This window comes from Rhinolophus sinicus, linkage group LG01 (assembly GCF_036562045.2).
Source record: "Rhinolophus sinicus isolate RSC01 linkage group LG01, ASM3656204v1, whole genome shotgun sequence".
Taxonomy (NCBI): Eukaryota; Metazoa; Chordata; class Mammalia; order Chiroptera; family Rhinolophidae; genus Rhinolophus; species Rhinolophus sinicus.
Window position 1 is genome coordinate 100,833,383 of NC_133751.1, and position 12,348 is coordinate 100,845,730.

At 42.6% G+C, this 12,348-nt stretch overlaps 1 protein-coding gene across 1 annotated transcript in view; it reads right to left on the reverse strand.

The window, feature by feature from the left end:
• Positions 1-2,858: 2,858 nt before the first annotated feature.
• CPB1 (carboxypeptidase B1) overlaps positions 2,859-12,348 on the reverse strand; it is a 30,289-nt gene continuing 20,799 nt past the window's right edge. The window contains exons 10-11 of the mRNA XM_019748852.2: positions 4,962-5,046; positions 2,859-3,230 (exon numbers count right to left, since the gene is read on the reverse strand). Coding sequence (XP_019604411.1) covers positions 3,043-3,230; positions 4,962-5,046 — 273 coding nt within the window. The 3' untranslated portion in view covers positions 2,859-3,042. The remainder of the gene's footprint in view (positions 3,231-4,961; positions 5,047-12,348) is intronic.

Below are 12,348 nucleotides of genomic sequence, written 5' to 3' on the forward strand. Positions count from 1 at the left end.
ATTTGTTTCAGTAGTATATGTCTAGCCATGGTTTACAATAGCACTTTATTTTTTTAAACTATGCTTTTCTGCATATTTTTCAGACATTATTACTATAAGAGAAATGTCCTAAAAGATGTAAGCGTCATTCTCTCGTGATTTATTAGAATCTTTCAAATAATCCTCTGTCTTCAAATCAAGTCCCATGACCTTCTGGAATACCTTTAGCTGTTTCATAAAGGATACATTGAAAGAAACCTTTATTTGTGGATGTTGGATTCTTAACATTGAAACAAAACTGCCCTGCAAAATGCCCTGCAAACTTGTCTTCATTAATTGCAGCAGAGGTGGCGTTTGTGAACAAAGGTGATTCAGGCAATGTCAGACCTGGGGGTGGGGGGGTGACTACCTGCTCGAGTGAGATGACCTAACAGGCTCTTCAAGACCCCGCTTGGCACCCAAATAACGTCTTAACTGTCAGGGTTTCCTCTTTGTCTTCCTTCTATGCCTGAAATTCGCTCTGACGCTCTGACCCATTCACATAGGTTAGCTGGCAAAAGCAGGTGAACACCTGGGATGTGATCCTAGGTACTGGTATGCAGCCCTGCCATAACCCAGACTACAAAACCAGTCTTGCTATTTTTGTAGCCATTCCGTTGGAGAAAGGGAAGGCTCTCAGAGGGCCATTCCTGAGCTGTTGGTTAATTGCTGTTTTGCAGGAAAGGAGAACATGGAACCGAAGGAAGGGCTCAGAGCCTGCCCTGGGCTGTCAGGCCAGGAGTAAGTGAAAGAAGGGAGGAAGAGAGGTGTCCTCAGAGCTGGCGGTTCCTGGCTGGGCCGGCCAGGGCAGGGCTCTGGGCAGTCTCTGCTGAGCCTGGCAGGAGGGGATATGGCACTATTGCACCGGGAAGGACTAAAGCAGACTCTTTCTGTTTTTTTCTCAGTTTAGCTCAGGCAAGTGACACTTACCCAGTTAGCTGTTCACTTTCAGTTAGCAAGAGAGACAGCAAACATGTCTCCAGTGCAGGAAATGTCAGATACACGGGTTGTAAATGAGAATATTTATGTATTTCCTTTCCTAATCCATATTCTTCAAAATTCCTTGTAATTTTAGAAAAGCCCATATATATTCCTAATTGCTGTCTTAAAGCAGTCAATTTAGGGATTTCGAAGGGTTCTTTATGATTAACTCACACGACTCCTGAACTTCGGGCCACAGCATCGCTAGTTAGAGGTCCATGTTACCGCTAGAGGCAGGGTAAGGGCGTACCTGGTGGGAGTGTCTATGAACTGAATGATACGCCTCCAGCAGGGTAGCTTCATTCAGGTGACTACCGGTGAGTTAGCCCTCCAGCTCACAGCATGGGTATGACTTAAATAGAATGGAGAAAGACAATTCAGCTACATTACATCTGTTTTTTAAATTACCATCACTACAGGTTAAGAATTACGGGGATTTCTTTTTTTGCACTTAAAGATGTCTCTTTTTCTCTTCCTATTTAAATAGTGTATTACTAAATTATTATGAAGATGATTGCTTCGCAAATTGTAGCTGCTGCATTGCTGCCATCTAGTGGACAGTTAATGCAATTAATCATTATTTGGCTTGACAACTTCCAAACAAACCTTTGTGACTTCAAAGAATTCTTTTTTGTTTTGTTTTCTATCACATGCTATCACTTTTTTCAACATTTGTTTTTTATTGAGGTAACACGGATTAATAACAGTGTATAAATTTCGGGTGTACAACATTGTAAATCGATATCTGTATACTCAGTTGTGTGCTCTTTTGGTGGTGAGCACACTTTTTGAATAAAATGGTTATCGATATTTAAATATATTATGCCAGAGGTGGAGTCCTATTTTCCTTGAATCCACGTAGAAGACAATGAACTAATATTTTGTTCTATGATTTTAAAGTAAGAGATGCCCCCAAATTATAACTAAACACATATTACATTTTAAAATTTAAACTTTGCACAGTACTCTCCATCATTAGACTGTTCAGTTCTAATTCTGTAAAAATTCAAATCATGGAGTGATTCTGGTGCAGCCAGGGTTCCCAATGCCCTCTCTGCTTTCCACACCTTCCCCTGGTTGGTGTTTTAAAAACTGATCATGTCATTTACAACATAATGTCATTAATGGCTTCCCATTGTTCCTAGACCATGTTCCAAATCCTCAATGTGACCTCTAAGAGCTGCCTGATAAGGTTTCCACCTCCCTCTTCAGCTCCAGCACAACCTCCTCTCTCCTCAGCTGTCTCAGTTCCGTCCTCTCTGGCTTTCTTCTTTCAGGATCTGAGTAGTAACAGGGCCTGCAAGGGGCTCCCCTTGTCCAGCTAATTGTGACTTATTCTTCAGTTTTGCACTTTCCAAGAGAGCCTTCTCCCCACATCACCTTGGTAGACCTTTTAGATGTTCTTTTAATATAGTTTGTCCAACACTTACTTGCTTAATGTAAATTAAATCATGAATTATTAAATAATAAATAACTAATTATTTGTTTCATTTCTGTCTTCCTAAATGGCCTATGTCACCACTGAGGGCAGAAACATTATCTTTCTGTTTTCATTGTTCTGCCTTCGATTGCTTAGCAAAATGCTTGCCACGTAGTAGACAGCTCATAAAACCACTTGAATGAGCTGAGATGAGAGCTAAACCAAGATGGGGTCTTCTCACCTATGCTGTGTTTACAGCCCTACCTTTCCCCTTATAGTTATTCTTTGTAACGGGTGCATCTCTACTCTGCAGCACTGGCCAGCCCCCCGAGGAGGTGGTCAGCCTCCCTTAGGGCTGACTCACCCCGTTACCTGTGCACAGCTGGCTTCATCATTTGTTCACACCATTTTTTCCCAAAGAAGTAGACCGTCTGTCAGGTTTTCCAGTTATAAAGATTCACATTTATTATGACAAACATTAAAAGATCCAAGTAATTTAATAGACCCAGAAGCCTAAAAGAAGGATTGGGATCTGGAAACCTCCAGGCAATCACAAATTAGAATTCAGGGTAGAAAAGAAACCAATAGTGAGCATTTTGAAGTAAGGCTGTCAGCGTTCTCGGCTAGTACAGGTGCTCCAGGACGTAGTTGGCAAGGTGCTTGATGGCCAGCATCATCTCCTCGCAGGTCGGCCGGATCTGGGACTCCGGAAGGGTGAAGCCGTATCTGCCTTTATCCCGGAGTTCAAAGGTGAAGGCGTATTTGATGCCTTGATCGTAAGCCCAGTCGTCAGAGCCTCCAGCAGCAGGATCTGAAATGTGCAGCAGACGAGAGAGCTTTACATCTGGAAGGACATTTTTAAACATGCCAGCTTCTTTTATAATTACAAATGTTTCACTGTGCAAAATAACATAGTTAGGCCAGTTTTCTAGTAAACCGGATCATAAAAGATACGGGGGGAGGGGGTGAAGAAAATGAGTCCAGTCTTATCTCTAAGCTTACTTTGTGAGAATGATGTGTTTCATACCCTAGGAAGCATGTAATTTGTAACGTATAAACTTCTCAGGGTACTTGTATGCTATGGTAAACTGCTATATAGTATATAACTTGTTAACAAAATATATATATTTTCTGGGAAAAGAATGTGTATCTCCTAGGAAATAAGGAAAGATGCATGGTGACTGGTGAGAGGAGAGGACGCCAAACCCTGCTGAAGCTGTGCTGAATGATGAAACTGGAGCAGCTACAGGGCAGGGCTGTGCTTTCATTTTTGTTTCCTCAGGTTCTAGTGTGTATCCTTGCATAGATTAGGCACTCATTCAGTTATTCATTCAATAACAGTTATGATGTCACTGCCACATAGATTATGTATTCATTCATTCATTCATTCATTCATTCATTCATTCAGCCGGTCAGTCAGTCAGCAGTTGTACAGCCCCATGAGCAGCAGGCCATGGGCTCAACTCTGGAGATGTCAGGACTCGGGAAAGACCTCTGCCCTCCAAGGACTTATGGTATAATGAAAAAATACACCTCACTGAACTAATATGAATAAAATATACAAGAAGTTCGCAATATATGGATAGATGAGTTTTTTCTGCTAGACCCCTTAAGAAAATAGTATGCCCCATCTGATTCAGAGAAGTTTGAAAAAGGACATGAATACAGCAAACTGTATCCTACAGAAAGCTTTTTAAAAAGCCTTAGGATTGGTGTCTCTCCAACCGCATTGGAGGCCCCTTGCTGACAGGACTGGGTCTTTGTTCTTGTATTTCTAGTCCTCTTAGACCTGGGGCGGAAAGAAATCATGCCACGGCAAAGGAAAATCTAAGTAGAGGCTGACAGTAGAGCCCACTGAAGGTGCCTTCCCAGGGAAATCTAAACTCCATAGCATGCAAGGCCTGGGGTCTCCTCCAGCCTCATTGCCGTGCTGTGTGTGTTCTCACTCACTGGCATACACTGAGTGTGCCAGTGACTTATCAGGAGGGACTGGCTCCAGCCTGAAGTAGCCCATCACCTGCAGGCTCTTAGCAGGGACAACACTCCCTCTTATGCTCTCCTCCAGCAACTGTCCTTCCAGATACAGCGTGTCACCACTGTGGGATTTATCCCTGACTCCGCAGGCTGGGCTGGCAAGTCCTGGGGTGTGCACTTTCCTTGTGCATCCTTCTGTCCCAGCACTTAGCACATCTATGAGTATGTTCACCTTCCTGTTTCTCTACTGTGGGTTCTGTGCTGGTCCCTTCCTTCCCCTTTTCCGCCTCTCCCTCTTTTCTTTCTTTCCTAGCACCCTGTAAGGGTACATGGTCCATTCTCAATAGATGTTCACAGAGAGCAAATGCTTCCGTGGGTTGGTTGAAAGGGATATTCTTTCTTCTCTGAACAGAGGACTGATGACGTGTTTTATAAAAAAAAAAAAAAAAAATCATTTTCAGGCAAAAGCCACATGCTTTAAATGATCAGAAAAGAAGGGCTCTGGGACCCATTTGTCGCCTTTTTTAGGCATGCGGTGTCCTTGCACAGTTCTGAAGCCAACACTCACAGATTGTTGTCGCTCCTGGGCCGTATGTGTACTTGGTGCCGTGCAGTGTGGCAAGTTCTTTCACAGTCGCTTTAGCCAGGGCATTCTGCAACAGAACCAGCAGTAAGTGAGTAAATAAATAAAAGCACACACTGACAAACAAACACATTATTTTTAAGACACTGAAGATGTGTAAGTCCCAATTTGGGTTAGTATTTCATACTTACCCAGACCCCACTCCAGTTTTCCCCACTAACTTAGTCTTATGATCCAAGTGATTTTTGTGAAAGGATATCTTCTCTAAGCCCCAAGCAGTCACTCCCAGCTTCCCTCTGTCACTCACAGAATGTGTCATATTGTGTCAACACCATTTGCTGGCCTCTGAATCTTCAGTGACTTTTCTGTCTTTTATCTCAGGGTCTAGTTCAGGGCTTGCCACTTGGTGGTTCTCCAGTAACTATTTATTGGCCCTCTGAGGATGGTTAGCACTTCTCTTACCTTATTATTTGAGAATTTGGTCCTTCATTTATTTTAAATCATTGTTGCAGTAAAGTATGAATCCTAGGACTAAGTTCTATTTCAGTCAGAGGACACTCTTCATTTTCTTTTTTATTTACACAGAATTTAGATGGCTTTTTTTTAAAAACTGGAATTCTTATTTAGGCTTGTTAAACATTTTTTTAAAACCTTAGTTTAGGCTAGAGAAATGAGGTGTAGTGATCTGTAACTGTCCCAGATATCACATTTACTGACATAGTAAAATGTCACTGTATTAAAAACTAGGTTATGTCTAAGGATTAGTTTGATAAGTCCTGTCTCTGGAACTTGTGAGAGAAAAGCTGGAGGCAAGGAAATCTTTATGGTTGTGCAAAGAGGTGGTCTACCTATCACAGGCCAATGAAGAAAAATCAAACACACAGAAAATAACCCCAAACAGAAAACAAAAACCACCTGGGACTGTGGCAGATTATAAAGCCAAGATCAAGCTATGATAGGATTATGGGAGTGGGGGCAGGAGCATGAGCAACTCCGCATATATGAACGACTGACGAGCCAAAGCAACATTCAGTGCCAGTATAGAGATGTTGAGGGATTGTCAGATCCAAGGACGAGGGGTGGTCCTAGCCTGGAAGATTTAGACTGAATAATTAGAGACTATTCATTCTATGTCAGATCATTTGAATACCAGAATAAAAAGAAGTAGCAGATCCTAACGTATGTGCATTATTTTCTTCTTAGAAGCAACATCACCCTCTCAGAAGCTCACTGCCCTCCTGCCTCTGCACAGAAGTCCTAAGGAGAAGACCTCCGTCCCTAGCCTGGCCCCTCCCGGCACTGTAAGTGCTCTCACACCCACTGACACACTGCCTGTTTAAGTGAATCCCTTGAAAACAAGGCCTGTGTAGGCTCTCATGGGAATACAGATTTGAAAATCCGATTGTTTACTGCAGGAGAATCAGCCACAATTCATTCTGGTTATGAAGCTAGCTGTGTTTTGTATTTTGGCATCATAATTATGTCTTGTACACATGCTTGGAAAACTGTGAGGTTGGTGATGAAATCAGAATGATTCTATTTTTACAATGTAGCAACTTTGCTTCGTTCTTTTTCTAATATCAAAACCAGTTTAGTAGCGTCTTATGTAAAATTGATGAGGGCAGGCCTATTATACTTCAAGGGTTCTAGCACCCAAAGAGTTAATGCTTCATCAACCAAATGGTAAATTAGAAAATTTACGAAGAATTATAAAATTTAAATCGTGATTTTTCTGGTTTGGTCCACTGAAATGATGCCATCTGTTTTTTGGAACTAACATTATTCTCGGAGTTCTAGCACAGTAACTTGGAAATTTTAGGGTTTCACTTTCCTTTCTTCCAAACTGGTAAACTAATATGTGCTTCCTCTCACTGCACGGAACGTTTACTGCTGTGATCTAATGTGTAGTCCTGTTGTTTAATCTTATTCTGACCAGCACACCAGTTAGGTCTTCTCGCACTTTTCAATAGAGGGCCTATTGCCAATTGGAATCAGAATAATCTACAAACATTGCATAATGCTCAGAATAGATTTAAAACCATCTTTTAGAGGTGTGAAACATGATGAGGTACCAATTCTTTTGGGAGGTAAACAGTATGTTTTCACTATTCTACAATTTAACTTGCCATTACCCAAGGACATCTCTAGTTAGCTATTTCTCTGTAAGGCAGAACCTCTGATCCCCCCAAGATTTTATTCCTTCTCTAGTTACCTTCTTCAGTCTTTTCATCTGTTGTGTTTTTTTTTTTCCCCTCTCCCACAAGCCTTGAATTACTACTTTTATTTAGCAGAAATCAGACTCTAAGAAGTTCCGGTGATCTAAGGGACAGCATTGTGAAAACAGTCACCAATACTGTGTTACACACTTGAGGGGTGCTATGCGAGTAGAGCTTTAGTGTTCTCACCAGAACAATAGCAGCAAAATGGTAATTATGTGAGGTAGAGGGTGTGTTAACTAACGTGGTAAACCTTCCACAGTACATGCATGTATCAAGTCATCCTGTTGTACACCTTCAATTACACAGTGCTACATGTCAATTATATCTCAGTAAAGCTGGTGAAAAGAGAAATATGATTCTTCAGGATTAGTTCCAAAGGCGAAACATTATGACGACTAGAGAAGATTTAAGACAAATCATTGTCATCCTCTATTGAACTCCTGTGTATCAACTGACCTCCGGTCTCTCAATATATTTACTGCTATAACATAACATTTGAGTTCTCCCACAAAACCTAAGGGGCTTTGTGTGATCTGTTACCTCTTCTGACTTAATCTATCAGGTTAGTCATAACCACCGTTAGGGCCACACAAAAATGTTCGCCTTGCCTTCCCTCAATGTGATAACCGCGTGCTTTCCAAGCCTCATAGATATCTTGTGCTCTGCCTTTGATACTGAAGCAATATCTGAGATTGATGTTATCTTAAAACTGCTGTCATTTTGTTTCTGTCGCTGGTGCACACTGCAGGGACATTTAGTTGGAGCCTCGGCTTCTGCTCTCCATGTCCTCAGCTGCCCTCTCATCTGGGTAGCAACGTCATCACGCGTCCTATGAGCATCACCTCACCAGCACACCTTCCAGCGGCCCTCACCTTCTGGTGAAGGTGAGCCTCCTTTCCTGGCACAAAGAAAGAGAGCTAGCCTCTCTCTTCTCTCGCAGGCTGTGGCACTTGCCGTGCGTCCCCATGTTCCTTCTGGGCTAGGTTTCCCTGAACTCATCCCTGTGCACCCGCCCCTGCCTCTCCTGACCTCCGTGAGGAGGGTATCCTTCTTCCTTGGGTGCAGTCCCCTTTCCCTTCTTGTTCACATGGAGAATTGCTATTGTTCTTCTAGATTCAGTTTTAGTGTCCCCTTCCTTGCGAAGCTGCCCTATCCTTCTTAGGGAGCATTGAGCCCCCTCCCTGGTGAAGGTTCACACATCTATCAGAGTTCCTGTCACTCTGTGCTGTCATCAGCTTTTTCGGGGGGGGGGCATTTATTTGCCCCCCCCCCCCCCCCCCCCGGGGAGCTCCTTGTCAGAGGAATAGCTCCTTGGCTATTCATTTTGTCGGTGGCACAACACTTAGCACATGATTGGTGGATGGAGTCTTATTCTAGGACTTCAGGGCATTACAAACGGGCCTGATTTAGATGGGGGTGCAGAGTGCTTAGCTCTGCAAAGGGTGACCTATGACCCACTTGAGTGGAGATTGGGATGCTTGTGGGGCGGGTGGCTGTACCATGTAGTGACAGCTGATGGGTTCCCACATTTAGACATTGACCTCTGCTGTGCACTTTACTGATTTCCATTAATTTTTTAAAATGAAATCTGTGGACCCTTTCTCTCAGCCCCTCAAAGCCAAGAGACAAAAAAGTCAGAACGGATATTAATCAACCAAAATATCATATTTAATTCCAGTTATCTTAACAAAAATCCCTGGAATCAATGTGGGTCTTTTCTTTTGAAGAGTTCAAATACTTTCACAAATGTTACTCATTTATCTTCCCAACATTATCTGTCCACATTTCATCGACACAGAATTTTCTAGCAGAATGGAATGCCATGGGGGGGGGGGGCAGCGTGCTGGGGGGAATGTTTCAACCAAGCCGGGTGGCTGACCCCTGCCAGAAACGGAAGAGAGGTGATTCCTGCATTTGCTAAAATGTGAGAGTGGTACCTCCTTTCCCTTGCACAGCTCTGTAAAAAGCGACTAAGACAGCTGACGAAAGACCCACAGAAGCAATAGCACATCAGAGTGTGATCCACATCTTGGAAAGCTCCAATTAATGACACTTTCTATACAACCTGTCATTTGAGGGACATCTTACATCCTTGCTCAGTGGGTTCAAAACAAGAACTAACATTTACATAAACCTTAGACTGACTCTACAAAGAGCTCTTGATAAGAGCTAGATATTTTTATCCCCATTTTACAGATAAAAGAGCTGAAACTCAGAGAGGATAAAAGAACCTGCCCAAGGGCACGCAGCCCTGGTAAGTGGCTGACTTGAGCTAGGTTCTTCTTGCTTTAAATCCTGTGCTCTTTTTCACTTCTTGTGGCCTTCGAATACTTCAAAAAGTGTTGCTGGAGCTGGTTTTACCAATTGTAAAGAACAGAAGGAAGCTAAATATAAATCAGCCTCAGAGAAAACTGTGCTTTCAGTCAAGGCCAAACATGGCCAGCCTTTATTAATCCTTAGATATGAGTTTCCTACCACGTCTTATGCATGTTCTCTTTTGTCACCTGTTTTCTTAAAAAGAAGCCTTGGTCATAGAGCAAAAGACAGAGGGAGTCTAAAATGTCACATCTAACTCAAAGCCCAAGAGACAAAGGACCAACTAGTGTAATGTTTCCCGGGCTCTGAGCTCCAGGGGGCTGGTGAGATGAATGAGGTGAGGATGTTTTTTCCACTGACCTGTGTTCCCAGGTAGCACGTGATCAGGAAGCCCCGTCTCATGATTGCGCTCACAGTCGTCATTGCCACCTCCACGCACACAGCTAGTGTCACGAGGGTGGACTGCCTCTTTTAATCTTCCACTGGTCCATTATTACAGCAGAAGAAAACAAACGCCCCTGACTGACTTGGGGTATAAACCAATTCAAAGGAATTTTCTTCAGAACTTTGTTTCTAACTTGAAGTCCTCAGTTTAACCATCCCTCTGGGTGGATGCATGTGATAATGGAAGCATCGGAAGGATCTTTAACTGCAGTTTTCTTCCTTATGTCCTATGATAATGGCTAACTTGCACCAAGGGACCCAGGAGGAATTTAACTTTTATAGTTTAACTTTTTTGGTGCAAAAGGAAAAGCCTGCAAAGCCTACAAGCAGGCTGAGGAGAGAGCCTTTGGGACTTGAAAAAACAAACATGTTTCTGAGAAAAACAGGGTAAACAAGCCCTAGCTCTGGCTACAAAGCCCTGAGATTACAGAGGAGGAGTTAGGGAAAGATTTGGCTTAGGGGAGTGGGCCTGCTATCTCCGCCGCCCACGGGGAGTGTGGGAATGTTTCCACTGATGTAAACCAAATTTTTTTTTGGCTGATCTACAGACATATTTTTAAGCTCTTTAAAATTCAAGGAAAATGTGAAACGTGAGTCAGCTGAACTTTCAAAGTCCAGAAAATTTATTTTTATTTTTATTTCTTTTTGTGTGTGTGTGGAAGTGGTGCTTCTTCCAAATATATATTAAAAAAATGCTGTAAAATGGGGATGTACAGCATCTCTTGCACTTCAGATATGCAAAACATTGTATATTCTTTGTGAGGAGAGTGTAAGATCCTGTGAAAGCCAGGCATCTTTGGCTAGGAACGTGACTCTGCTCTTATCTTTGTTTAAAGCAGGGTTTCTCAACCTTGGCGCTCCTGACATGTGGGCTGGATAATTCTTTGTAGTGAAGGCTGCCCTGTGCATTGTAAGGTGTTTAGTTGCATTCCCCTGGCCTCTACCCACAAGATGCCAGGACCACTCCCACAGTTATGACAACCGAAATTGTCTCCCCAACATTGCCAAATCTCCCCTGGGGGCAGGGAAGGGGGCAAAATTAGTTTCAAGGAAAGTAAGATAAAAGACATCATTATGGCAAAGAGTGTATTTTATAGGAAAAAAACTAAAAAAGGACGATAACTGGTTTTAAAGGTGCTCTGAATGCTTATTTTTCTCTGTTGACAGTAGTACAGGTGTTTCCTAAATACTCCTGCTAGGTCGATCCTGCTAAAATATCACTTTACCAGCAGGATTGCATGATTTAGCAAACAAAAATACAGGATACCCAGTTAAATTTAAATTTCAGATAAACAAAAAATTCTTTTTCAGTATAAGTCTGTCCCATGAACTATCTGGAACATACTTAAATAGTAAAAATTATGCATTGTTTATCTCAAATTTAAATGTAACTGGGAGTCCTATATTTGAGCTGGTAAACCTATTTAGCAGGTCACCGGCTCTGGATTCATTCTGACATTCCAGTTCCTCCCTAATCTGGTTCCCTCATTCCCACTCTTCTCTCACAAGAACACTCAAATCAGACTGACCTCTTCTACTCTCCTCCACTTCATTTTTCAGTCCCACTGCTGCACATTTGTTGGCTCTTCTCTGCCTGAAATGCACTCTTCCTTTCTCCGCACCCCCCAAATTCTTCCCATCCTTCAAGGCTCAGAACAAATTGTATCTCCTCTATAACTTTTGATGAACAGATTCATCACGTAGTGCCATTCCCTGCCCTGAATTCCTATTGCTGTGCCTCGTTGGAGGCTGTCCTTGTCTCGAGTGGTATAGGATATCCGAGTCTTACTGTTCCAATAAGCTCCTACGTTCTCAGTTCTCAACTGCAGGAACCACGGGTTATGCTGAGCACTTACTAGGTACTCAGTTAAATTTCTCGTATCTGTACTGACCACGCGCTGCAGGAGGATTTTAACAGGCCAAGAAGTCACTTAAAATGTGTAACAGTAAATCAGCCACCAGTTTCAATAGTCAAAGAAATTCTGCAGCTGTCATTTAAAAATTTTTTGTCTTTTATGTGAGATTAGAAATTCTGAGAAAATTCCTGAAGTGAGTGTTTTGTGCCTCACATCCTGTCCTGTCTGCCTTAGCTGCTGGTCGCCTGCTTTGTTACTTTTCTCAGGCAGGGACATGGTGACAGCTGTGATTGGGGGTGAGCACGGCCCTACCATTGCCCACCTCCTAATCACAGTATGTCTTCCTTCTGTTGCTTATGTTTCTCTCCAACCATAATCTTGCCTTACGCTCACGTGCGTGGGTTGAGCAGTGGATTTCCGTCCTGGTGGCTCATTGACTAAAACTTTATTTAAGAGATAGTGAGGTGACACTAGACAGGAATGTGTCAGATTTCAGAAATAGATTTCTATCTTTGGTCAAGTTTCATAATTTTTCAG